General features: G+C 33.0%; 1 protein-coding gene across 5 annotated transcripts in view; it reads left to right on the top strand.

The window, feature by feature from the left end:
• Nucleotides 1-24,175, top strand: part of OXR1 (oxidation resistance 1) — a 340,255-nt gene that overhangs the window by 283,331 nt on the left and 32,749 nt on the right. For all 5 annotated transcript variants that reach the window (XM_004679659.2, XM_004679660.2, XM_012723003.1 and 2 more), the window contains 6 exons: nucleotides 12,592-12,674; nucleotides 14,045-14,152; nucleotides 15,175-15,291; nucleotides 15,667-15,819; nucleotides 19,577-19,761; nucleotides 22,590-23,341. In XM_004679659.2, the coding sequence (XP_004679716.2) occupies nucleotides 12,592-12,674; nucleotides 14,045-14,152; nucleotides 15,175-15,291; nucleotides 15,667-15,819; nucleotides 19,577-19,761; nucleotides 22,590-23,341 (1,398 nt within the window). The remainder of the gene's footprint in view (nucleotides 1-12,591; nucleotides 12,675-14,044; nucleotides 14,153-15,174; nucleotides 15,292-15,666; nucleotides 15,820-19,576; nucleotides 19,762-22,589; nucleotides 23,342-24,175) is intronic.

Raw genomic sequence — 24,175 nt, 5'->3', positions numbered from 1 at the left:
CTTTAGCTTCTCAGTGCTGTGCTTTAACCCGCTGCGCCACCAGGGAGGGCCCTGAATAAATATATTTTTTAAATCAGCCTTCAGTTGCCTAATTGAAATTGTTACTATGTGACCAGTCTCTAGACAGATAAAGAATTCATTTGTGTAACTTGATGAAGAAGAATATGTTTTAATAAATATGCCTAAATTCATTCAAAAATATTTATTGAGCACACTGCTGTATCTGACACTTTCCTTGAGATTTGTGGTTTCAACATACTTTACAAATTCCTCTTCTATGAAGCTGCCTTAGGAACTCCTGATAGCTTTTTTAGTGCACCCAAAATCTGACACAGAGGCCTTGTGATGTCATAGCATGACCTTAGTCAAGTGAGCAGGTACATGCTAGCATTCACTTTATCAGAGAATTTTTATGTTACTTATCTCTTTCAGTCTACTTTTTGCTTGTAAATTAGGTTAACCTGATATCAGGGGTTCTAGAGCTCTTTTTTATATGGAGCACAGTTAGTCAAAATGAGGATTGTTAAACCTGGGGAAAGAGACTTTGGGTGTAAAAACACGATAGGTCCATGAAGTTATAGAGTTCTGAGGACAGCTCAGGAAATAAGTGCCTCAGCAATCATTTGATTGCCTTCTGCCACTCTTAGAAGTCTAACTTCTTAAGTTGACTTTTGAGAAGGCTACATACTAAAAAAAAAAAATCCTTTATTGCTTTTTAGCCAGCCTTTGCTTAATATGTAAACTCGGTTCATGGCAGATGGTGCTTGGCTATTAGTATAACCAGTATTTGTGTTTTTGATAATGAATATCTGATCCTGAGTACCAGTCTATTAGAAGAATTTCTTCTACCTTACTGCCTGTGACTACCCTTATAACGACTGCTTGAGTGTCATGTTGTCTGTCATCTTTTAATTCTTTAAAATGTCCTGTATTTTGGATAGCAGTATTTCTTGTACCAACTCTTCCACACTTGCAGGTTGGCTGTACTCCAGAATCTTATTTATTGTTAGTGATTTGACCCCTCACCATTTCATGCTCAATGATGACGCTGATGAAATAATTTTACTCTTGACAGATGAAAGGTAGACCAATAAAATGTAGGCCAAATGTTTCTGATTTTACTCATTTCATAACTACCTACATTAGTACTAAGTAATGCCTTATTCCTCTCCAAGGTGGCTGAAGTTCTTACTAGCTGTTAGTGTTTGCTGACTACAGAATTGTAGCCCCCTTAGGAAAATCATTAATTGGAACTTAACTCATTAAGGAGAAATCACACCATTTCTCTAGATAATAACAAGTATAAAGAAAACATCTTACATAATTTTTGTCTTGCTTACAGACTAAATTACAATTTGATTAGAAAAAAAAAAATTGTACCTTAGGAGTGTAACTTTTGTCTGGCACATGATTGTAAGCCTGCAGTGTATAACCTTATATTCACCTTTCTAGTTCACATGCTAGTAAGTATAAAGAAATTTTACAAGTTTATTTTAATTTTGTAATTTAATTTTATAATTTTAAGAGTCAACTTATAATACTGTTTTTATCATAAACTTCCCTGTTGTCACCTTTCTTTTCCCATTGAGTGACAGTATATTTTAATCACATTTCAGTCCTGTTGAAACTTTCTTCATTTACTGTTAGCAATTAAAACAGTATCTTTCAGAAGGATAGGGTGGGTAAAGGAATGACAGGAAGTATAATAATGCTAAGAACATTTCCAGCAGGCCAGGTACTAGCCAGCATTTTTATTTAATCATTATAACAATTCCGGAATGTAGGTACCACTATTAACCATTATTTTATTATGGGGAAACTGAGCCCGAGAAATAAAGATTGTAGTGCCCATCCTTTATATTTTGAAATATCATCATCATATTTTTAAGAGATCTTGTCAGACAGGGACAAAAAAAGTGAAAGGAATGCAGAATTCTACCATGTGTGATATTAAAATAAGTGAAATTAGGCCAAAGAATATTATCCTTTCAATTTCTTTAGAATTAGATCAATATTAAAGTAACAGACCTGAAAATGCCAACTCCAACGATGGTGTTAAAAAAGTTGGATATGTATTTGGTTGGAAATTGCAGTTGCACATTATCTAGAAGAGTTAGAGAATAGCTTTTCTTGAACCCAGGAAAGGTCAAGTGCCTCTAAAGACACTATTAAAAATCAACTCACAGTGTGGATTATTGATGGAGGAAGATAACCCTAGAGTCTCTGGATGTCTGCAGGGTCAGAGGGTAAGAAGAACCTCTTGATAAACTCTCTGAGACTAGCTTGAGAATTATTACATTTTTACTTGGTCCACTGGTTCTCAAGCATGAAATAGATTTGCCTAAGTTTAGAATTTCTTCTTATCTCAACAGAGTGCTGAAGTTTTTTTTTGTTGTTGTTTTGTTTTTTTAATGTATATTTTAGGACAGAATTGCCTCTTGAACAGTTGAAGTTGTAATGTAACAGTGCTCAAACTTTGGTGTGCCTCAGAATTACCTAAAGGCTTGTTAAAAATAATCCCTGACTGCCTCTCCTAGAATTTCTCTTTCTGAACTTCTGGGATGGGACCCATAGTTTGCATTCCCAACAATTTACCATGTAAGGCTGATCCTTTTGAACTGAGAGCCACACTTTGAGAATCAGTCTTCTTAATGGGTAAGTCTTATCCATGATAAGGATAGATTGACATAGAGAAATGTTAAGATTTTCTTTTAATGTTTAATATGTTTACATTGGTACTAAGAGTAATCAATGTATTTTAGTCTTAAAAACATCTGTTATATTTCAGAAAATTAGACCTGTCAGAATGGGTGCAGATAAAGTCTTGTGAATTAATTTAAAATGAATACTTATGTAATTGTTTTTTGACTTGTGATTTTTTAAAAAAGATTATTTATGCATGCAAGAAATGGGGTACAGGCCGGGGCATAGGGTGGGGGGGTGAGAGGATTCACCAGAGACAGAGTGGAGACCTGAACGAGCAAATGGAGTGAAATACACTGCTGAGGGGAGCAGTGGGTGAGACTTAGGAAAGGCCTGCTATGCCATGTGGGTCACCTCCCTGGCCAGAGATTGAACTTAGTGTTCAGTGGCTGTGGACTATGTGCTCAGCTTCATAGTGCTGAGACTTAACCCCTTGTCCCACCAGGGAAGCCCTGACTTGTGATTTTAAACTTATAGGTATAAGAATTTGGCTAAATTTAGAAATTATTGTAATGTCTAAAATGTATAATCATTGTATTAAATATTTTTAATTTACTGTAATTAAGTTTTAGAAAGGTTACTTGTTAGAGATAATTAAAATGTTCAAAATAGAATATAGTGTAGAATACTTTTTAGAATGTGAGAGAATTTAAGTACTCTAGTGTATAAATAGGAGTATTTAAGGATATTTAGTTTTCTACTTGAATTGACTATTAAAACCATTTTGGAAATGTTAAACTGTATTAGACTTACAAATAGAATATACTTTATAGTTGACTATTTAAAGGAAAACTGGTTTTAATATTTGTACTTAAATAAATCAAGCAGTAATTAAAAAGTAAAGTAGTTGCAAATAGTTGTTTCTGTCTGTAAAGTCTTCATCAGTGGGCATCAGAATGCACTCTTAATACATCTTGTTGAATGAATGATATTAATACAAAAGTGAGGTATGATTTAAGGGCAATGTATTAAAGAATAGACCAAAAATTTTCCTTTGTTTTCTTGCAGTCAGTAAAAAGAGAGCAATGTGGTCACACTAATTACAATTTTCTTAAGATAAATATAAAACCTGTTTCTTGGGCACTTTGGAGAAACAAAACCACTCCTAGTGGGAATAAAGAAAAAAAAAAAAAACATCTCATGGAACTCCAAGATATCAAGTAGTATATTCTCACTTGTAAATACAGATACTGATTTCAGAAAGCTAATTTATATGCACCATTCTTTAGTGCATTCAGTGGTATGACAGCAGAATACAAGTTAGAATAGCTGTTCTGTATGTGACCAAAACAGTTAATCCAAATATGCAGTTTGCTGATGGTGTGTCTTAATTAGAGGGTAGGTGCTGGATTACCAACTATAGCTTTTATATTATTTTGTCAAGATTCCATAATTTTTGATATACTAGAACAGAACAACTCGAGTTTTCTGTAGTGATGGTAGCCCCAAAACAGATGTGGCTATTAACACTTGAAATGTGACTAGTGAGGAACTGAATTGAGAAATACGGGTTCTAAAGTCTATTGTCTATATTGCCTAACATGGTAGCTCCTAGGCACTTGTGTCTATTTTAGTGTAAATTAATTTAAATGAAATCAAAATTTCAATATTCAGTCTCCTTAGTCACTATTAAAATAATCAGAAACCACAAAGCTACTGACTACCTATATTCAGAAACACAGAGATCAAGTATTTTTATTATTGCAAAAAGTTTCACTGTACAGCATTGTTGACTAGAGCAATGTTTTCCACCAATGGCTGCTGTTAGAATTCCCTGGAAAGCTATTTAAAAAATTCTGATGGCAAAGCTCTAACTATAATTTCAGATAGCTAAGATTTGACAAAGTATAAATTCACAAGTCCTAAACTTGAGATTTTTATTTAAGTCAGTTTGTTTCTCAGGTGATTCTAATGTGTAGGTAGGGTTTAAAGGCACTATTTTTCTTAATGTTTTTCAACAAAATTAATGAGTCTTGATGAGTTTAGCAAGTTTTAAAAAATTTTTCTTCCCAAGTACTTTGGGCATGTAAGTATTTCATTCAGGTTAAGGAAAGAATTTTATGTTTAATTTATATGCCAAGCTATGAGTAGGAGGGAGACATCAGGAACATTGAGGTGTGACTAACAATAAAAAATTCCTGAAATTTGAAGTCATGTTTATGCTTGAGGGAGAAATACTGAAGAGAGATTCTTGGAATATTTGCCTCCAGTTAAGAAAAAAAAATGTTTTCTTATAAAATTGATGCATGCTAATTATGAGGAAGTCAGACTGTGCAAAGAGCTTAAAAGTTTAAAAGACACTTTCAGTCCAGCCAATCAGAAACATAGTAATTTTAGAGTAAGCAGAATTGTTACGATATGTTCTTAGATATATAGAAGTATAGATGGATTCTAGAAAGAAGGAATAACTAGAAGATACTGTTTGGATTAGTAGTAGTTCCTAAATGGTAAGTCTAAAACTAAACAATAAAAATATTAAGAGGTTGATCTTGATATTGTTACAGTCTTGCTTCAGACTTAGGTGAAATATATTTAAATAGTTGAGATGACACAATAGCTTACTCTCTCATTTTTCTTCCCCATCTCCTTTTTATTTACTCATTATATTCTTTTTACATTTCTATTCTTATAATATTGACACTTTTTTAACTGTTCATTATTCCCCATTAGTTCTTTACTTTTATCCTTATAACTCATGGAATTTTTGATAAAGTTGGAATAAGTTGTTTTGTGGCATTGAATATTTCACTAAAGAATTGTAAGCAAGCCAGAGATGTTTTCTTTTTCTCCTAGTAGTTAATTTGGTTTTTTTTTTTTAAAGATTTATTTTATTTGTGCATAGAGAACTAGGGTACAGGCCAGAGATGCAGGGACAGTGAGAGGATTCACCAGAGACAGAGTGGGGAGCAGAACAGGCCAACTGATGAAGTACACTGCTGAGGAGAGCAGGAGAGGTCTGCTGCACCATGTGGTCACCTCCAGGGCAGGTGGGGATCTAACTCATGCTGAAGTGGCTTTAGCTTCTTAGTGCTGTGCTTTAACCCACTGCACCACCGGAGGGCCTAATTTGCTTTTTATGCAGTAATTTCTTTGGTACTTTTATTTTCCAAGCACTATTATTTAACTAAGGGCAGAAATGGGAATGACTAAATTTGCATGTGCCCCTGAGTGTGTATATCTTTCTGGAATTAAATGCCTTTTAGCAATTACATCTTTCCTTTTAGATCCTTCTTCATGGGGCTACAACTATATGAAACAGCTCTGGCCTTGAGGTAGGGGAAACCAGAGCTATGAAGTATAATGTTGTATATTACATTCACATGGAAATTTACCACTTTGATTCATGTTTCGCTGGACAAAGCAAGTTATATGACCATGTGTGACACCAACAGGATGGTGCAATGTATGTTATATTCTTCCCCAGGAAGGGACACAACCGTAATACATTATGTCACATTGACTAATATAGAAAGTAATTACATTAGTTGAATGGAGATTTTAAATTGTTAGTGTTACTCTCGTGAGTAGAGTTACATAGGGAAGCCCTTTATATTTTTCTCTCAGTTATTCAGATTATAAGTCTGGTGCTTTTGAAAGTTCTCTTAGTAATGTTTCTCAAATTTATTGTTCATGTAAGTCAACTGTGACCCCTTAGTTCTCGAGTGAATCCTAAGATTCTGCATTTATGGTAAATTCACAGGTGATATAATGCTGCTAGTCCTTGTAACTTACTTTAAGTATCAGCACTTGATAGGTCTTTATGTTATGGACTTTTTCACTTAGGAAGAAGCCACCACAAAAATCCTCAGCTAGACAGAGAAAAGTGGGTCCTAACAGGAACTAGTGAGAAGACCAACAGAAATGTGAAATGTTACCAAGTAAAGGGAAAGGTGAACACTGAGAAGAAATAAATTTGATGCTACCAAAGATCAAATAAAATTAGGAAACCCCATAAAAGTTTCCACTTAGTTTATTCTTTGCTAAAGCAAGAGTGAAGTCATTACAGTGCATTCAAGAATCAGTAGAAGGTGATGGAGTAAGGACAGTGAAAACAGACTCTTAACTTACAGAAGTTTAGTTATGAAAAGAAGCAGAATTATAAGGAGACATCTATAGGCAAATGGCTACAAAGTGAAAGAAAAATTAAGGATATTAAAAAATCTTTATTTTGATTAGAATTAGGAATCAATAACAAGTGAAAATTTGAACATATAGGCATTTTTACCTTATACTACCTCATTATAGAAGGGATCAATTACTTAGAGAAGTTGTAATGAGCATAGTAAGTTTTTAGTTTGGAAGATGCTTTTAAATTATTAGAGCCTGTATTATTATATTTGGAAGTATTAGCTCCCGGCTCAAAATTTTTAACTAATAAAAATTTTTATTAGTAGCTAGTACCAAAATTGTCATAATAGTTATGTTAAGGATCTTTCAGTATATTAAAACTGGATTTCATACTGCTACTATTATTGGTTTCCATCCTTGTTCTCTTGTTCTAGTTTGCCTTTCAAATTATCATTGTTTTCTCTTAAAAAAATGTGGTTTACAACACTATATATGATTAGAAATACAAAGTTCTTATATTATGAAGTCTTTGCTTAAAAATATTTTGGGGCCCTCCCTGGTGGTGCAACAGGTTAGGACGCAGCACTGAACGCTCACAGCAGCTGCTTCAGTGTGAGTTTGATCCCTGCCACTGCTCCTCTCAGCAGTGTACTTTGTAAGTCTGCCTGTTCTGCCCCCCCTCTTGTGTCTGGTGAATCCTCTCATTGCCCCTGCACTTCTGGCCTGTACCCCAGTTCTGTATGCATAAATAAGACAATCTGAAAAATATATTTATTTTGGGACTTCATCCTCTGGTAATAACAAGAGAATAATTTTAAAACCTGGGTAAAAACAAACTTGACTAAGGGTATTGCAATGCTACCTGAACTAGGTATGCTCTGAGTGAGGACAGAAGCCCATGAAGCAGTTCCAGTTTGAGATTACATCTTCCCTAGGGAATGTGTTGGTTCCAGAAAAAGCAACAGGATGATTAAAACGCCAGTGGTGCAAGGAACTAAATCTCAGCAGCATCAAGCTATTGGCAGCTACTGCAGCAGGAGTTCGATCCCCAGCCAGGGAGGTGACCCACATGGCACAGCAGACCTCTCCTATCTCACCCACTGCTCCCCTCAGCAGTGTATTTCAGTTGATCCACCTGCTCTGCTCCCCACTGTGTCACTGATGAATCCTCTCACAACCCATATCGTTGGCCTGTACCCCAGCTCTTGTATCTATAAATAAAGTTAACCTTTAAAAAACAGTTGATTTTGACAACCTGTGGTTATAAACATACAGGGACAGACAAGCCTTACCATAGGGAAAGAGTGAGCTCCTGTAACATAGTATCTCAAAATGTTGTACCTTAGGAATACACGAAAACGGAAGCAGCAGGACTTCATTGATCAACTTAAAGTCATCATTCCTGTAATTTCATGGAAAAAGACCTAATATGCCTAGTGTCCTCAAGGATTTGGCAGAAGCATTCATTAATATTTTCTGGAGAAATACAACTTTCTCTGTGTCAAATTCTGACTCTATGCAGTTTTGCAAATTTAATATTCAGCATACCAAATATAATTAGGTGTCTTTTCAAAGACATGAGAAACAAACCCATAGGAATACTGAATACTGTAGTTATCAGATTTAAAATAGCTGTTGAAATTTTGAGCTAATTGAGAAATTTGTAGAACAAAGTTTTAAAAATGGATATTCAGGAGTTGAACAATGTAATCTTTCAAATTAGGATCTTTGTGAATAGATTCAGCAGCAAATTAGCCACCAAGAAGAGAGAATTCATGAGTTGATACATCAGAAGGAAAAATTCAGAATAAAGAGAGAGGGAATAAATAAACCCAGAACAAACAAGGATGGAAAATCATAGCCTTCCCTCAAGGCTCAGTGGGTTAAGTCTCAGCACCATGAAACTATCCACAGCCACTGTATCACGAATTCGATAACCCAGCCAGGGAGGTATCCCACATGGCACAGCAGACCTCTCCTGTCTCCCATCAGCAGTGTATTTCATTCCATCTGCCTGTTATGCTTCCCACTCCGTCTGGTGATGACTCTCAACCCCTGCCCCATACCTCTGTCCTGTATCCCAGTACTTGTGTGCATAAATAAATATTTTTTTAGAGATAGAAAATATAGGGTACACTTCGTGGAAGAGGAAATTAAATAATTCTTAGTTATGGGTGTTTGAGTCCCTGAAGGAGAGGAGAGAGAAATAGGGGCAGAAACATTATTTAAAGAGAATGGCTGAAAACTTCAAAATTGATAAAATGCTTTCATTCACAGGTTTAAGCATTCATATACACACTTAGTGGAATCAGTACATATTCCACCGAAGCTGGTAAATCTAATCAGAGCAAGTAGTCAATCATGTAGCAATAAGATTTTTTTTTCAATAAGCAGTAGAAACTAAACTACCAGAGGAAATACCTGCAACCAAGAATCTGTTCCCTGTGTAAATACCCAGAGATATAATGAAACTGGTACACCTGAGGGCAAAGTAAATGTTGACTGTAGAAAAATCATGTCATATTCTGTCTTTTATATACACACAAAAGTAAAATATCTATTAACTAATGAATATAAGCTTTGCAAGGGCATACCGTTTTTAACTTGAATTGCTCAGGAAGAGGATAAACATACTATATTATACTGTGATAAGTCAGAAATTCAGGCTGTATTCTCTAGGATGACCACTAAGTGAATTGTTAAAAGATGTGTAATTTCCAAATTAGTAAGAAGAAGATGGAAAGTAAATGAATAATATAATCAATAAAAGCAATATATTGCCAATATTATAAGCAATAAAATCAACATATTATAACTAATAAAAAATAATAATTGCTGTATATATTTCAGCCTTGACTATGTTGACATTTTGGGATAGATAATTCTTTGGTGAGTAGGCTCTGTTGTGTGCTTTGTTTAGCACAAGATGTTTAGCAGAGTCCTTGACCTCTACCCTTTAGATACCATTAACACTCCCTCCCACTGTAATTATCAAAACTTGCTTCAGTTTTCTCAATTGTAAAATGGTAATGAAATGATGCCTACTTTGTAGGGTTGATGAACTAGATGATAATAAATATGAAATACTTAGTACAATGGACAATGGCTTGATGTACTAGACATGTGATGAGTTTTAACTATTGTTTTGATTACTAAATATATCATAAATATGTACATATTGCTAAACTAGTAACTTTTATAAAGAAGAGGAATAGGATTCCTCTTTTCCTTCCTGCCAATCTAGATTGAAATTTTTTTTGGCAGCTGTCTTTAAAAAAGTATTATAAACTTAACCAAGTAAGAAACTGAATTAGTAAACAGCTTTGTTTACTTTCAAGTCTCAATTATGATGATTATATTTTTATAATGAAAAATAAAATTATCATTTTATAAAGATGGTACTCATCTTTATGAATAAATGTTTTAGTAGTCATTATTAAAAGTATAACTACTTTTGGGCCCTCCCTGGTGGCGCAGCGGGTTAAAGCACTGCACTGAGAATCTAAAGTCACTTCCGCATGAGTTCGATTCCCGCCTGCCCCGGAGGTGACCACATGGTGTGGCAGACCTCTCCTGACCCACCCGCTGCTCCCCTCAGCAGTGTACTTCCTTGATCTGCCTGTTCTGCTCCCTACTCTGTCTCTGGTGAAGCCTCTCACCTCCCCTGAGCCTCTGGCCTGTACCCCAGTTCTGTATGCACAAATAAATAAATCTAAAAAAAAAAAAAAAGTATAACTACTTTTTTACAATATATAGTTATTACAGCATATTCTGTCATTTGAAATTATGAAAATGAATACTTGCAGTATGTGAAGCTTTAAACTATGGAGAGCTGGTATTTTAGTTTTCTTGTTTTGGTGAACTCTTGAAAATGATAGTGCAATTATACATTTCATTGTTATTACATGCTTAATGAATTCTTGGGCATTATGTAACAGGTATGTAAAAGGTATTGGGCAAGTAAATGTGGTAATGGTTATTCCTAAAATCAACTAAGGGGAGATACATATTACTAATTAGAAGCAATCTGTAAATGTGTTTTGTATTGCTTTTAAAGTTTAAATTGCAAGATGAGGAATGAGTTAGCTCCCTCTGCTGTTCATGAAATAACATGTAGATTGCTGTTTGAAATTCTTAGCATTTTGTTTTACCATAGTAATCAAATATAAAATGCTTTTCCATAGAGGAAGAAAATAGACTGTAGTGATAAGCAAAAATAATATTCCTTTCCACAGGTGCATATTTTGCATTTACACCATAAATGTAGATTACCTCCTTTTCTACAGTAAAACAGTATATGGTGTATTTTTGAACATTTACTAATCTCTGATATTTAGAAATGTTATCTCAGTATAGTAAGGGCCATTTCTGTATTTTCTTGTGAATTTTCTCATCCTTACCTCAGCCTCTTTTTCTTTGCAAGTTTTCATCTTTTATTCTTCCTCAGTTTTTAAGGGTTCTTTAAATATTTAGGATAGAAAAGGAGCTCTATCTATCTGTAGTTTTATAAATGAACCATAATTATTTATTTATGGAAAATTAATGACACTTATAAAGATTATGATTTTCTGGGTACAGTTTTTGTTTTGGAACATTAGTTAATTTAAATTAAATATTTGACTTATATTAGGCCCTTTTTGTTGGCACTGAAAAGGCATTTTGGAAGAAGGCATAGCATTTTATAGGTTAAAATTGTTAGTGAAAGAGAGTTAAAATAAATAGAAACAAAACTGCAAATGCTATGAAGGGGACAAAGATACTGTGTGATTAATGACAGGACTGGGTTTGACTAGGTGATCAGAAAGTTTTAGGACAGTTTTGCTTAAGCATTGCAGTGTTAATATTTTGAATAATATTAACTGAAGTATGAGTAATATTATTCATGCTTCATTATTAATTCATGTGAGCTCAGTGATATAGAATAAACTAATATAGTCAAATGTCAAAATGGTTAGAGAAGAAGAGTGTGGTAGATATTTTCTGGACAATTTGGGTCAGATGGAACTAATTTTTCTTTAAAAACTTGTTAAATGATGAGGGGTGAGTTGAACATTTTGTTATATTTGCTATCTAATTTCTTAGTTTTTTTAAAGATTTTAATAATTGTTAAATGTCCCAAGTGGAGTGTCATTTTATCAATTTACTGAAGTATAGATGAAAAGGTTAGTGCTAAAGTAGAATTTAAATTAAAACATATCCTAGTGATAATGACATGTTCATGTGAAATATCTAGTAAGCAATGGAAAAATAATTGGCACTTTATCTGAAATGAAATGTCTCATAATATGTTTATATATGAAAAACCATCTTATGTTTATGTTTATATATAAAAACTTTTTCTTCAAGGTATGTAAATAAGGAATTTAATTGTTTAAAGTAATTCCTAAAGAAACCTACCTTTAATTGCAGAATTATAGATATTTTGTGTGTAAGAACTGTTAATTACATTTTTTAGACTTGAATTAATGGTAATAAAAATTAAATAATAGTAATAAAATAGTAGATTTTATACTCAGGCTGTGTGTTGAAAGAAATACTTAATTATTATTTTATATTATTTTTTTAAATAATTTTTCCCCTTCCTCTAACATTTATTTATATTTTGAATTGACTTCCAATTACTAGACTGCTTCAATTCCTAGTGGTCAGTTTCTAAAGCAATTTTTTGCCAGTTGCTTGTTTTCTGTAGCAAAGAAACCTGGGCAGCAAGCTATACTTATAGTGAATTAGGTATCTTCCCAATGAGCTCTATTTAATAGTACTTGACATTGCTCTAAAAGAAAAATGAATTTAATAGGATTTGTGCCCAATTTTTTCCAGACACTGGCCAAAAGAAGACCCTAGACAAGAAAGATGGGAGACGAATGTCTTTTCAGAAACCTAAAGGAACTATTGAATATACTGTAAGTTATTTGCATTTGAAAAGCTGACTTATCTTTGTAATAGTCTTATAAAGGGCAATCTTTGTGTTAGTATAAATTAGAAATTTTTACTTCCTATTTTTGAAGGGGTACTTCACTTTCAGTAACTTTCGTTAATATTGTCATTAAGTGGTGTCTCCCTGGTGGTGCAGGGGTTAATGTCTCCACCCCCATCAAGCTATGGACAGCCACTATGGCATAAATTAGATCCTTTGCCTGGGAGCTAACCCACATAGAGCAGTAGACCTCTCCTTTTTCACCCATTACCCAGCAGTGTATTTTAGTCAGTCTGCCTGTTCTGCTCCTCACTCTCTGTCTCTGGTGAATCCTCTCACTCCCTGCACCTTTGGTCTACACTCCAGTTCTTGCATGCATGCATAAATAAATAAATAAATAACATCTTAAAAATATTAAGTCATAAGTTCTTACTTGCATTTTAGGCTTCTTTTCCTAATAAAAATAGTTTATTGTAACACAAAGATAGTTATTTCACCAAATTTAATTTAGTATAGATAACAACTTACTGTCAGTGTGCTATAATAATTTTTATTAAGTTAGGCTTTCAGGAAAATATTTACTTTTTTAGCAATGTGAAAATCATATTCCCAGCAGCATATATGATAATTATAATGGGATAAAATAATTTAAAAGTTAAATTGACACTAATCTTCCATAGTAACCTATCACAATAGATTACTTGTAGTGATTTATAGTTAAATCTTCTTCAGTTTTGAAAGTGGAAGTTTTTTCTTATGTTCTTGAAATGACCCTCAAATGTCCTGCAATGAGTTTTTAACATTTCTGGTTACTATGGGAAACTGAAGTAAGAAATCTACTTTAGGCTGTGGTGTGCTGCTTATTTTATTAAATATAAATGTTCTTTAAATGATATCTACATGCAATAATATTTTAACTGAATTTATGTTGCTTTGTGTTTTTTAATGTTGTAACAATGTTAATAAGATAATAGCAATTTTGAACAATGTGTACACTTGTGTTATCATGGAACCTTATACTTGGTTTGGATCTTACCTTCCAGGTAAAGAAATTATGGAAAAATTATGTCCCTCTGTTGTCTTTTTGTGTTCATTTCTAGTCTTTCTCTTTTAGATTGGTTTTCAAGTTTGCTTTTAGTCTTTATAGTTCTGTATTACCATTATATAATAATCAAGATTCATACAATTTTTTATTGTTTTTATTAAAGTATCTCTGGTTTACAGCTTTGTGTATGAAATACATACTCACCACCAAGATACCCATAGTTCTCTATCATAGTTTATTAACCTTCTCACTTGGCTTATAGTTTAGTCTTTTTGTAAACAGATTAACATATTTTTTTCTCTTTTAAACAGGTTGAATCGAGGGATTCTTTGAATAGTATAGCCCTGAAATTTGATACAACACCCAACGAACTTGTTCAATTAAATAAGTTATTCTCCAGAGCAGTGGTTACTGGACAGGTATCTTTTTTTTAATTCATTGGTGTTTTAATAGAAGTTTCCATTGTAATATAGTTAACAATATGGAAAAGTTAAGAAGAATAATTTTATGTATTCTTTAAGCCATACTGACTCTAAAAATTATCTATTTCTTATTAATATGAATTTTTTCTTAATAAATATTGAAAACTTGTGAATTGTCTTTTCAAATGTAGATTTAAAGAACTTTCAAAAATATATAGAATAGGCCCTCCCTGGTGGCGCAGTGGGTTAAAGCACAGCACTAAGAAGTTAAAGCCACTTCCGCATGAGTTCGATCCCCACCTGCCCCGGAGGTGACCACATGGCGTGGCAGACCTCTCCTGACCCGCCCGCTGCTCCCCTCAGCAGTGTACTTCGTTGATCTGCCTGTTCTGCTCCCCACTCTGTCTCTGGTGAATCCTCTCACCCTCCGCATCTCTGGCCTGTACCCCAGTTCTGTATGAATAAATAAATAAATCTTTAAAAAAAAAATACATAGAATAGTACAAGTATATGATAAAAAGTTCAAACATTTTTAAAGGTAAGTATCATATCTGGATTGCTTTTCTAGAAGCAACTGCAGTTATCCATTTGGATCTAAACACAATGTGATTTCAGACTTGCTCATGTGTATAATAATACAATATATTGATGTAGGTTAATCATAAAAGCTTTAAACTTTTTTTTTTTGTACCTATATCTTTTCTTTATATGCTGGTATTTTTGTAGGATAAAGTCTTATAAATAGAATTGCTGAGTGAAAGTATATAAAATTTTGCTGTGGTCAGATTGCCTTTAAAAAATACCCTCTGCTTATGAGAATTATCAAAGTAGTCTATATATTAATTTGAATACCTTTTTTTTGACTGTGTAGGAATTATGACGGTAATAAAAATTCCTTAAATGAAAATATTTTTGTTATTTTCTATTTATTGCAAAAGGTCATAGTACTTGCATACACAAGAAGATGTTCTGATTACTAAAATTTCAGCTTGAATCTTTGTGCAAATGCTTTCTTACAGGTTTTATATGTTCCTGATCCTGAATATGTCTCCAGTGTTGAGAGTTCTCCATCTCTAAGTCCCATAAGTCCTCTGTCACCAACATCATCTGAGGTTGAATTTGATAAAACTACTACTGTAAGTATCACTACTTTCCAGAAAATGTCTATGAAGAAATCTCACTGTTTGAATGTGAGAGAGAGAGAGAGAGAGGTGTGTGAGCATATGCGTACATGGAGTGAGATTACAGGGGACATAGTTTTTAAACATGAATACACACACACACACACACACACCAGTTTAAAACTCATTGAAAATATAAATTGAGATTGTGAGAGCTCTTCATTGAGTATGTTTTTAAAAAAAGTACCTTTCCTGTTTTACATAATATTTTAGACTGATTTCCTGATTGTAATTAGAAGAAACAATATTTCTTCTTGTAGGCCATGCATTTGACCTTTATAATGTACTTATTTTAGTTCTCTGAATTGCCTTTTTTTTTTCTTTTTAAAGAATGCTGATGTAGTCCATCCAAAAGAACCAATTCCTTCATCTACTTCTACTGGTATTCGGCCTGCACGAGTTGTATCTTCAACTTCTGAAGAGGAAGAAGCATTTACCGAAAAATTTCTTAAAATTAATTGTAAATATATTACCAGTGGCAAGGTAATGAATGATTTTTAGAAAAAAAAATAATCATGTTTCATTTATTAGTGAATTTTGACAGCTTGCCATTTACATATTAAGTCATTAATATGAGCAGATAATTAAATATTTAAAAAATGTATTGGTGCAACTTAGTTTATTCTAGACCTTCATATATGTTATTTACAGTCTGGTGATCTGAAGCAGGTGTTAAGTAAGATACAGCTAAATTGTTTTTGGTTGACTGTTTTAAAAATCTGATGTAAAATTACCACCATTAGGTACTTTTTGGAGTCATAACTTTTGTAAACATGGTATAACACACAAATAGGGAGGTAACCACTATTTATTGAATATCTACTATATGCCAAAAACTACATGAGATGTCATTTTATCAAGTCAAAATAATCCTGTGAAATAGGTAGCACTGTTACTTCTTTACGGGAAAAGGAAACTTTCAGGAAAGGTTACAAAATTCAGTTTCCAAATATACATTTAGGAGATATTCATGCCTTTTATGGCTTGACAACACCTTTCTTATTGCAGAGTAATACTTCTGTTTTATAGATGTACCAGTTTATCATTCCGCTATTGAAAGATCTCTTCGTTGCTTTCAAATTTGGGCACTTAGGAATAAACCTGTTGTTAACATTCATATGCAAGTCTGGTATAGAATTTTTTTTTTTTATTCATACAGAATTGGGGTACAGGCCAGAGATGCGGAGGGTGAGAGGATTCACCAGGGACAGAGCGGGGAGCAGAACAGGCAGATCAACGAAGTACACTGCTGAGGGGAGCAGGGAGCGGGTCAGGAGAGGTCTGCCACTGCGCCACCAGGGAGGGCCCCTAGAAATATATTTTTAATCACATTTTGGTAAATACTATGGAATGTGATCACTAGATCATATATTAGATTGCTAAGTCGTATGCTATACTTAGCTTTGTAAGAAACTACTGAAGTGCCCTCTTAAGTGACTACACTCTTTTGTGTTTCTACCACCAATGAAGAGAGTTGCCATTCTACAACTTGCCAACATTCAATGCTGTCAGTGTTTTCTATTTTCACCATGCTAATCAGCCTTTTCTGGTAGCTCTGTTTTAATTTACATTTCCTAATGACTTTTGATATTGAGAATCTTTTCATATGCATAGTTGCTATCTTTATATTTTTGACATTCTATTTTTGAAAGTTGTTATCACTGGTCATTGAGTTTTAAGTGGACAGGGCTTTCTTTTTCCTTTCTGAACTTTAAAGATGCTGTACTCTGCTGTTTTCTGAGTTACAGTTTCTTAAGAGAAGTTTTCTGTTTATATATTTGATATTCTGTACAAAATACTGTCTTCCTTCAGTGTGTTATATTTAAGATATTCTCTATAAGACACACTTGAACAGTTTGATTATAATGTGACTGGTATATTTTTCTCATTTGTTCTGCTTGGGGGTCACACAATTTCTTGGTGTGTGTTTACTGCTTTTATCAAATTTGAAAATCTTTAGCTACATTCCTTCAAATTTTTTTTTGTCCCATTTTTTTGGGCACAGGAAAAACAGCTAGAATAATATAGTAGTGTGAAAGTGTGGATTCCTGGAAAGTAACATTAGCAAATTTATCAGTTCCATTTTAAAGTGTGGGGCTTTAAGTGTCTTCTCATCTAAGAAAGTAGAAGAACCATTTGAAGTCTTTCCAAATGATTTCTAAAGTTACATTATTAAAATTATAGTATTAGCATATGTAGTTAATTTGCAGACTTACGATTACCTGGACTTTTCTACTATGTATATCTTGTAATCATCTTGTTTGTGTGTGTATAAGTGAGAAATATAAATACAATGTTATGTGAGTGGACCATTTATAGCTAAACCTCACATAGAATTTAGAAAATGTAGAGTTTTCCTTAACCTTTAGAGATTGTTTAGATTTATTTCTCAAATTAAGTTTAGAAGATGAGTCAGAAAAAGACATTAAAGATTGGACCAAGTTTTTATAGTATGTTGCATTGTATGTACGCTAGTCTCAATTATCTATCTCTTATATTTCCCTGGTAATGTAAATTTCCCTACAATATACTTTACCATCTTTCATTGACTTCAGTTAGTGTGTGATCCAGGAATGCAAACTGATGCATTTGGATCTCTTTAATATACCAGTCAAAAGATGACTAGGTTATGGTTTATCTTAAGTTACTCCTTATTTAGTTAATTCATGATCTGAACTAAAAGACACAATGCAGAGTTTCAGATTGATTCTTTTTTTCTTACCAAAAAATGCATATGTCCACTTATGCACACACACATTCTTTTCTCAGTGTTGCTTGCAATTACTATAAGTAATAAGCATGCTTTATTATTGTAAACATCTGCAATAGCTTTTTCTACTTTGATTGAAGACCGCTTTTTTTTTTTTTTACTTTCTCATTGTTATTGGTAGTATTTTAAGTTTTTAGATTTAAGCTATCTGAAGAGGAGGGGAAGAGTAGAGAGCAAAAGGGGTAGGGAGCCAAATGGACTATTGTGGAGGACTAAGAATCTGAGTGATTTTGGTGGTGGGTGTGGTGACATGCATCTGAAGAGGTATGATTCTGTGCTGTTACCTCAATAAAAAACAAAATGAAATTTAACCAGGTAAATTCACATAACTAAATATGGAAATTGAAAGGATGGTATAATATCAAACCAAACAGGATTTAGTTTTTCTTTACTGGCTTCTGAAAAAGGACAGCTTAAAGTAATTGGTTGTTTTAATTTTAGATTTTGACATTTTTACACTTATATATGATGCTAAACTGAGATTAAAAATGGGAGTAATTTAGTTTTTGACTTAGATGCAGAGGGATTATAGTAAAAGGCAGGGATTATACCTCGGCTTTGAACTTGATTCCACCACTTATTAGTTATGTTATTTATCATTTAAGTAAAGTTCTTAATATCGTTTAACCTTAGTTTCCTTATCAGTATACTCAGAGTTATAATTGTGAAGATAAAAATGGACAGTAATCTCAATAAAATCATTTATATCCAAAGCATGCAATAAATATTAACCAATATTAATGAGAATGACTTCATGTGGACTTTAGTTTGTTCACTTGTAAAATAAGAGTGATACACTATTTGTAATTGTATTGCTATTTGTAAATATATATTTAAAATATCATAGCATTTCACAAATAAATTGCTCACAGTGTACCCTAGAAGGCTTCTAATTTTCCTAATTTAACAAATAAAGAAAGTGAGAGTCTGAGGCTTGACTTGCCCAAGGCTCCATTGTAAGCAATGAAAACAGATTTTTGAAAAACATTTTTATAAATCATACTATCATACTTCCACAATGTATTGAATTATCAGCATGTTACTTATTAGTCTGCATTATATACATTAAGCTACATTTGGTAACTCTAGTAAAAAAACAACACAGGAAGCATTATGTAAATTAAGTAAAACTTGGACAAGCTTTTCAGGACTTTTTACATTCTTTTATATTAGAAAGACAGCTGAATTATCTTTATGATATGACTCAGTATTAAATTATTTACTTCATTGTTTAAGGGTGACTATGATGTCTTTTGTATTTTGCCCATTGTAAAGAGGAGAATTTACTGGGATAATTTGGATTTTATTTAAATAAAAACATTTTAATGAGAATGCCATAGAGCTTGAATGTAAGACTTTCATATATAGTTGATGGTCAGACACCTAAGGAAAATTAGTAAATATAGCTAGAGTGCTTGTTGAAAATTTAAACTTTGAAGAGTAAACATTACTTTTCTTTTCTCATCTTAGGGCACAGTCAGTGGTGTGCTGCTAGTTACACCAAATAATATAATGTTTGATCCTCATAAAACTGACCCTTTGGTTCAAGAAAATGGCTGTGAAGAATATGGTATCATGTGTCCAATGGAAGAGGTGGTGTCAGCTGCAATGTACAAAGAGATTTTGGATAGCAAACTAAAGGAGTCTTTACCCGTGTAAGAGTGGTATTTATTCATTTGCAATTTTATTGCATCTGAGTCATTCAATGCTCTATATTTTATTAGTTTTATTTTAGTTCTTTTGATATTATTGACAAATGAAGCAAAGTATATGTAGTATTGAAAAGATATTACCAATGTACCTAGAGTAATTTTTCAAATGTTTTTGATTTACATTTGTAAATTAACCTACCATACTCATTTAATGCAATATTAATAATTTTTAGGCATTAAGATAAAGCATCAAAATGTAAGGTAGTTCTCTGAATAATTTTATGTAACATAAGTGATCAAAGGTAACTCTTTAAATTTTCTTCAGAAGTTTCTAAAGGATTGGATGTGTGATTTTGAGGGAGGCCACACAGGCAAAGACCTTACATTGCTATAGCCACAGCATTGGCTCTTCTTTTTATTTCTTGATTTATATGCCAGGACTCTTCTCCCTCAGAAAAATTATAGAAGGGAGAAGACACCACAAATTGTACAAATTCAAATAGTTAACCTTGGAATATACTGTCTGGGGTATTCTATGATACAGAGATCAGGTTTGAAACTATGTACAAGTTGGTAGGGCCTTTGAAAGTAATGTTTTTCAGCAAAGGAAAGACCAGAAAGGGCTAAAAGGGATAAGAAATAAAAGGCAGTGAAAGATAAGTATTCAATGAAAGGAATTAGAGAGATGTGCAATAAAAAGAACTCCATCTTTCATAACCTTTAAAAACTTCTTTCATAAATATTGAGATCTGTATCCTTTTATTGTCCTATAGAGTTATTTTAAAATTAACCCTTGTAGAACAAAACTATATTCATCATAGGATAAAAGAAGCCAGTTATTTTTGTTTCTGTGGTAGACTAGCTGAATTGTTCGATTGTCTGTGGTAGAACAAAATCACGTTTTCAAAGTCTCCATTATACCTTCATCCAATAGATATTACTTTGGCTTTGAGCCCATCTTTAGAGGTGTAGATAATTTCTACGACATAATGTTGTTTACTTTAAAATCATCATCCAATATCAGTTTCAAAAGTAAGGGTTATTGGGTTTGGTGGAGGCATAAGGAAAGAGTAGAGTGAAAGATTAAAAGAGAAAAAAAGTTATACATATACGTATATATAGTTGGCCATTGCTAAGATTGACTTTCTTTTGCCCTTCTTTTCCATTGCATTATGTTTTGGGGTTCTCTTATGCTGAAGCATTTTCCAAGGATACTATAGGACTCCTCCATTTGGAAATCACTGTTCTATCATTTAGAATATCACCTGGAAAGATCACGCAGGTGATACAAACATTTAAAAAATTTCTTCCCAAAAGAAATACTATTTGATTAAAAACTGTCTTTGGAAACAAATCAGATAAAGCAGGTGGTTTTGCAGAGAAATGTCATGATGGCAAAAGTGATTTATAAAATTTGACTAATTTTCTTCTATATTATGCTGCTGGAACTTGATTTTAAAGATACTTTTCTGGAACCATAAACAATAACTGCATCGTTGGCATAAGTAACATGTAGGCTTTCAGCATATTAACACTGAAGGCTATTAAGTATAGGTTATATAGTTAACTATAACTGTGGGTTATAGCACTTCTTGTCAGGTTTGCTAGCTTTAAAAATAACTATAACTCTAACTGTTAAGTATGTTAGCTTTTATCTCATACCTAAGGATCTTACTAAACATACAGATACTTTATCAAAACTATTGCCAAGTTCTATGTTATATATGCTTTTTTAGTATCTCACCAGTAGATGGCATTATTATACATTTGATAGTACAAAGTAAATGCTGGGTTTTGAGGTGACTAGAGGGCAGGCAGGCAGAAATATGAATAGTAATTCAAATAATCCATATTTTTTAAGTAAATTTTACCTATCATAGTTATGAAAATTGTATGTATTCATTATAAAAAAAATTTAAATGACCAAAAAGTGGAAGAGTTACATAACTTCATCATTCCCAGATAGCCAAGTATTTTTCTTAACTTGCAATTCAGGCTTTTTTTTTATTTTCAAACTTGCATTGTTAATATTTTTCCTAGTAGAAATTCATGTAGTTTCTATTTATCACAGACTACTTTAACTATCATTTTAAGTTGCTGAATTGTATTTTATGCTATAGATATTTTCCTGCAGAGCTCCCAGAACTTAAACTAGCTAATTTTTAACATAAGTGCTTACAATTGCTTTAATATATGGAGATCTACATGTAATTATGAAACATTGAACTATCTAAAATCTTAGCTCTTTCACTGACAAATTCTCTCAGAGCTGTTATTAAGAGTTGTTATGGTAGCCTGGAGAACTTCTTTCAGTATTTTTATTTCAGTTCTGTTCAGGTTGATTTTCAGCTTTACATTTTAGACATATGTTTCAGTTTAATATCTGTTTAGAAATAAATAAGTGTGTGGGGGAGTGTATATGTATGTGTGTACACACATACATACCTATGTGTAATATCAGTGTATTTGTTCTTTATGAGGGGCATTTTAAAATTTTATCAGATTTTATGTAAGCATCTTTTTCATTTTCCTGACAATGACTAAATTTTAGTTTAGAATTATATTTTCACCCAAAATTTAATGTCATCAACTTACTGTTCAAGTACATTACTTGAAATCTTACATTTATGTTCCCCAGATCTTAAACAATTGGTACAAAATTTTCACTTAGTTGGCTTATAAGAGTAAGTCAGATTTTGATATGCTGTTGAAAGAAAGATGTTATATCCTTTGAGAAAAATCTTTTTATTGATATTCATTGTTTTGTGGGAAAATATGAGCAATTAAACAGTTTTGAAAGTCTAATAACTTTTAATTTTATTTGCTAACAGAGAGCTAGCTCAGATTTCAGGAAAGGACTTCTGCCATTTAAAGAAAATTACGAGAAGTAATACTGATGAAATAGACTCAAGAATCCGTGATGCAGGTAATGATAGTGCCAGCACTGCTCCTAGGAGCACAGAGGAGTCTCTCTCTGAAGATGTGTTCACTGAATCAGAACTCTCCCCTATTCGAGAGGAGCTTATCTCTTCAGATGAGCTGCGACAAGATAAATCATCTGGTGCGTCATCAGAATCTGTGAAAACTGTCAATCAGACTGAAATAGAATGTTTGGCGGTTATACCAGAGTCTTCTGGTATGCCTAATCACTTAAAATCCTCTTCTGGACAGTCCACAAATGAAGGTGGAACTGTTCCTCAAAAAACTGATGTAAATAATCTTGAAGTGGCCACTAAGGAAGGAGGTCAGGCTACAGAAAATTTACAAGAAATATCAAACCTGAAAGAAAGAAGTACAAGTACAAAAGGTAACACAGACCAGGATATTAAGGAGAATTCACCACAGCAAGAGGCTATACAAGAAAATATGCCTTGTAGAGAAGCAGCAGAATTTAAACAAAAGCTAACTGTCCACAAAGCCAAACAAGGAAAGGATCAAAATCAGGACTCAGAGACAGAGGTAGAAGAGCTACGGAAACTCTGGAAAACTCATACTATGCAACAAACTAAACAACAAAGGGAAAATATTCAACAGGTGTCACAAAAAGAAATTAAGCATAAAATAGCATCTGCAGATAGAGAAGGTAAGAGGGATAGAGTATGTAAAGTTAGTGCATCTTAGTGCATGTTTCCCTTTTCTTCTGCTCACTCAAAAGGCTTTAGGTCACTGAAATATTATGTTGACCCTTGACTGACGTTTCCCTTGGGGTAAGTATATATTCTCTGGATTCTAATGTCTTTACTTTTGTACTCCACAGTGGGTTGCACACATCTTTTCTACCATGTTCACACACTCCTGACTACTGATTCTGTCCTTTTGGAAGAGCCTCAATATACCTATAAGCTCTGTACTACCTTTTATTTTTCCTTTTCTTTCAGCTTTTGATCTGTTACCTCATTAAACATGTCTTACTTTTTGTTTGCATATATAATACCCTAATTATAATTTATAATTCTAAACTTGTAATCCCATCATTTTAGAAAAGTTTAATTAGATAAAAATTGATTTCTATAGCTTTTCCAAGTATTCATTGTCTAAAATTAAGTGTTTGCCTTTAAAAGTAACAAGATAAAATGTGACTTCCTTCTCTTCTTTGTACTATTTATTTATGAAAATTATTATTATAGCCTACCTTTTATTCATAATATGCTATGCCTTTATTAATACATTCTGGATTAAGTGAGGTAATGCTCAGATATCTTAGGTAATATTCTTATATTCTGTAAGAATATTGGGTAAAGATTAGTTCAATTTACATATGAAGTTTTCATTCAAAAATTTTTTATTGGATATGAGGGTGATCTGGTCATGACATATTCACCTCATTGAATGCCAGGGTTGATTTGGCTAATCTGGCCTACCTCCCTCAACATTCCTCATTCATCTCTCCTGAAACTGCAAGCTCGGTTGAAGACAG

This window comes from Condylura cristata, unplaced genomic scaffold, assembly GCF_000260355.1.
Source record: "Condylura cristata isolate star-nosed mole 26May11 unplaced genomic scaffold, ConCri1.0 scaffold00009, whole genome shotgun sequence".
NCBI classification, from domain to species: domain Eukaryota; kingdom Metazoa; phylum Chordata; class Mammalia; order Eulipotyphla; family Talpidae; genus Condylura; species Condylura cristata.
The sequence above is the reverse complement of the archived record's forward strand: the minus strand, read 5'-3'. Positions and strand labels throughout refer to the sequence as shown.